Source organism: Fopius arisanus, unplaced genomic scaffold (genome assembly GCF_000806365.1).
Source record: "Fopius arisanus strain USDA-PBARC FA_bdor unplaced genomic scaffold, ASM80636v1 scaffold00049, whole genome shotgun sequence".
NCBI lineage: Eukaryota > Metazoa > Arthropoda > Insecta > Hymenoptera > Braconidae > Fopius > Fopius arisanus.
This window is the reverse complement of record NW_011887788.1, coordinates 917846-920988: the sequence shown is the minus strand read 5'-3', so window position 1 is coordinate 920988 and position 3143 is coordinate 917846. Positions and strand designations below refer to the sequence as shown.

The 3143-nt window shown below is 35.3% G+C and overlaps 1 protein-coding gene across 1 annotated transcript in view; it reads left to right on the top strand.

Annotated features, from left to right (window-relative positions):
* Positions 1–3143, top strand: part of LOC105267743 (uncharacterized) — a gene marked incomplete in the record, with an annotated part of 24874 nt that overhangs the window by 20530 nt on the left and 1201 nt on the right. Inside the window, 7 exon segments of the mRNA XM_011306808.1 lie at positions 1–72; positions 423–585; positions 971–1093; positions 1314–1528; positions 1830–2060; positions 2339–2537; positions 2981–3143. Of these exon segments, the coding sequence (XP_011305110.1) occupies positions 1–72; positions 423–585; positions 971–1093; positions 1314–1528; positions 1830–2060; positions 2339–2537; positions 2981–3143 (1166 nt within the window).

Sequence of the window (3143 nt, the reverse complement as noted above, 5' to 3'; positions counted from 1 at the left end):
TGTCAACGAGCTCGTCCACGGACGAATTCCAACCAGATGTGCACCCTGGCCCAAGGAAAAGACTCCTGTCAGGTAAATTTTCGATTCATCGATCTAATCTCACAACTCCAACCGCGATAACCCTCCGAATCATCGGAGTCCCGTCCTCATCAAACAACTGACAAAATCCGCAAATTATTCACCTACGAAAATTCAAAATATCTCCAAAAATAAGTGAAATTACGAAATTTTCGTAATAACCTTTCTCGTTGTTTTCGAATAGCTCTATAAAAAAGATTATCACAAAAATTTTGATATCTCCCTTAATTGCGGAGATATTCTTGAAAGAAATTAGGGGAGGGGTAAATTTTTCTCGTTTCATCCTTTGACTGCAGGATTGATTTTTTTGCCGATTTTTTTATGATAAGATTGAATTTTTTTAGTTTGATAGTGGTGGTCCCCTCTTATTCAGAAGTCCAGCAACTAAACGTCTGATTCTCGCGGGTCTCGTGAGTTTTGGAAGCCCGAGTTGCGGCGAGGGTGACCCAGGAATCAACACCCGAGTTGGGGCGTACATGAATTTTATCATTGCAAACAATTACTTCAGTAAGTCATACACTAGCTACCGATTCCAGCGAAATTCTATGCATCCCAAGAAAAATTACCGAATTGGAGAGAATTAATTGAAAAAAATCTCCTCTCAGACCTGAAATTTGTGAGTTTTAATTAGTTGTCTCTTTTTTTATTTATAGAGTATCCATATTGTCAGTTGGAGTGAGAGACCACAGGGACTGGAATACAAAAACAAGTAAACAAATAAAATTCATTATTATACCCCATCAACTGTACAATAAATAAAAAATTTTCACCATCATCGAACGTTGAGTGTAATTATCTGCAATTGTCTTTTGAACTGATCGGTAAAGTAATTAATTTACCACTCGTCTTAATGGTATACAAAACGGAGAAAATTGACGAGTAAAAACTGCAGGAGGTTGTCCTATCGTTATCAACCACGCAAAACCGATCAGGCAAACAAGCCGATTACCTTCGAAGTTATTTAGAGAAGGAAGTAGCAGTGGTCAATGTGTCACGACTTGTAAAATGTTAACTGGTAAGTGAAAAACGTAAAATAATTATCTCAATTAGGTAATAATACCAAAATAATTATTTAAAGTGAATAGAGTCTTAAATAAAATACAATTCATTCGAAAAAAATATTCCAGTAAAGAAAATATTTTTATTCGATTCGAATTCATAATCGATTCGAGTCGGCACTCAAGTATGAATGATAGAGATGTAAAAAAATATTTTTATTCCTCGGGAAATTGCAGAAATATTGCTCCTCGTTCTTCTGCAACAATCGAGTGGAATCAGCAACTCCCCAAATCCAAATTGCAGTTATTTCCAGGAATTGGGGAGTGGAGAGTCGTATTCAGTATACAATCCTCATTTTCCGCGGGAATATGAAGGGGAGAATTATTGCCAATGGATCACCATCACGAATGATCGCTTCTTGGATGTTAATTGTTCACTGACACTACCAGAAGTATTATCAATAAATAATCCCCAAATGATAATAATTTCCACAGGAATAATAATTAATTACTCAATCGCCTGACGAATGATTGAAATTCATGAATCCATCGACTAGTTATGGATTCATTAATTACTAGTAATTATTTTTCCTGTTGATTACAGGAAATTTTATTCTCTCGTTGTTGTAAAAATTTATATTTTTCCGCAGATTCCGCAGAAATATTTTTATTGTTATTACGACGGGTAAATTTTAATGTCAATTGTTTGTTTTTTTAATTAATCTTATGAGATCTGGTGGTCATTTTTTTTAGAGTTCTGAGTGTAATGAGGATTCGCTGATAATTCAGGATCAGGATGACGTGCCTCGCACGTACTGCGGTCGCGTCTCCTTAATTTTCAAAGTATATAACAGAGTTGCAATTACTCTTATCACTTCTGATAATTCCACCGGGGGCACTTTCGAGTGCGACATAAAAACACCTCCCGACGAAGATGCACTAGGGGATGAGAGAGATAAGTGTCACTGCGGGTGGAAAAATCCGGTGATTAATTTTTCCTCAACCCCAATTTTTCGTCAATATCTCGGAATTGAATTGAAATAGCGAATTTTTTGTATTAACCTTTTTCATAGGAAAGGATGAGCCCCACAAAAAAGGTATCTATAAGAAAATCGGTATCTCTATTCAATTCCGAGATTTTGGATAAAAACAGACAACGAAAAAAATGCAATTATGCGAGTTTGTCATTTTATAACTGAAATTTTACCGTGAAATATTACCGAATCATGGAATTATTCTTTTTTTATTGTTTTTATGGTCAGGCGAAAATTGTAGGGGGTAATGAGACTGGGGTGAACGAGTACCCGATGATGGCGGGTCTCGTTGATCTCTTCGATTCAGAAATTTATTGTGGTGCAACAATTATCAACAATCGTCAAGTCGTCACAGCAGCTAGTTGTTTACAATACAAAGACCCTAATTTTTTAAGAGTTGTAGTTGGAACGCACGAGACAAAATTAAGTGAGTTCACACAAAAAAAACCTTAATTAATTCCAAAAATACCGTAATTAATCGATAAATCCGAGAACCTGTATTTGGCTTCACTCCAATTATCGATGAATACCTCCGAAATGAGGAGATCTACCAAAATTTTTATATAAATCTTTTTTCAAGTCCACATATTTCTCTACAAAAAATAATCCTATGAAAATTCCTCTATCTCTTCCCTTTCACGAGATATCCACCGATAACTGAACAAGTGAAAACAAAATGCATTTCAAATTTCAGTATCAATTGAGAATAATCTTAATTTAATTTTAATAATAATCAACATTAATTGATAATAATGTGGTTCGTGAATATTTCGAAGATATAAATCATGTTTAAGAGTAAATTTATAGTTTAGTAGCAAAAATGTAGTGAATACGACGTGACGAAGGGAAATTCCGATTTTTAACTCTCAGGTCAGCAGAACCCAGCAGCAACTATTTTCTCAGTGAAATCCATAAATATTCATCCGTATTACTCGGGGGTGTACCACGACATTGCAGTACTTACGATATCAGGACTGATAGAATTCAGTAAATCAGTCGGACCTGTTTGTCTGCCATTTGAACACGCGCCCGA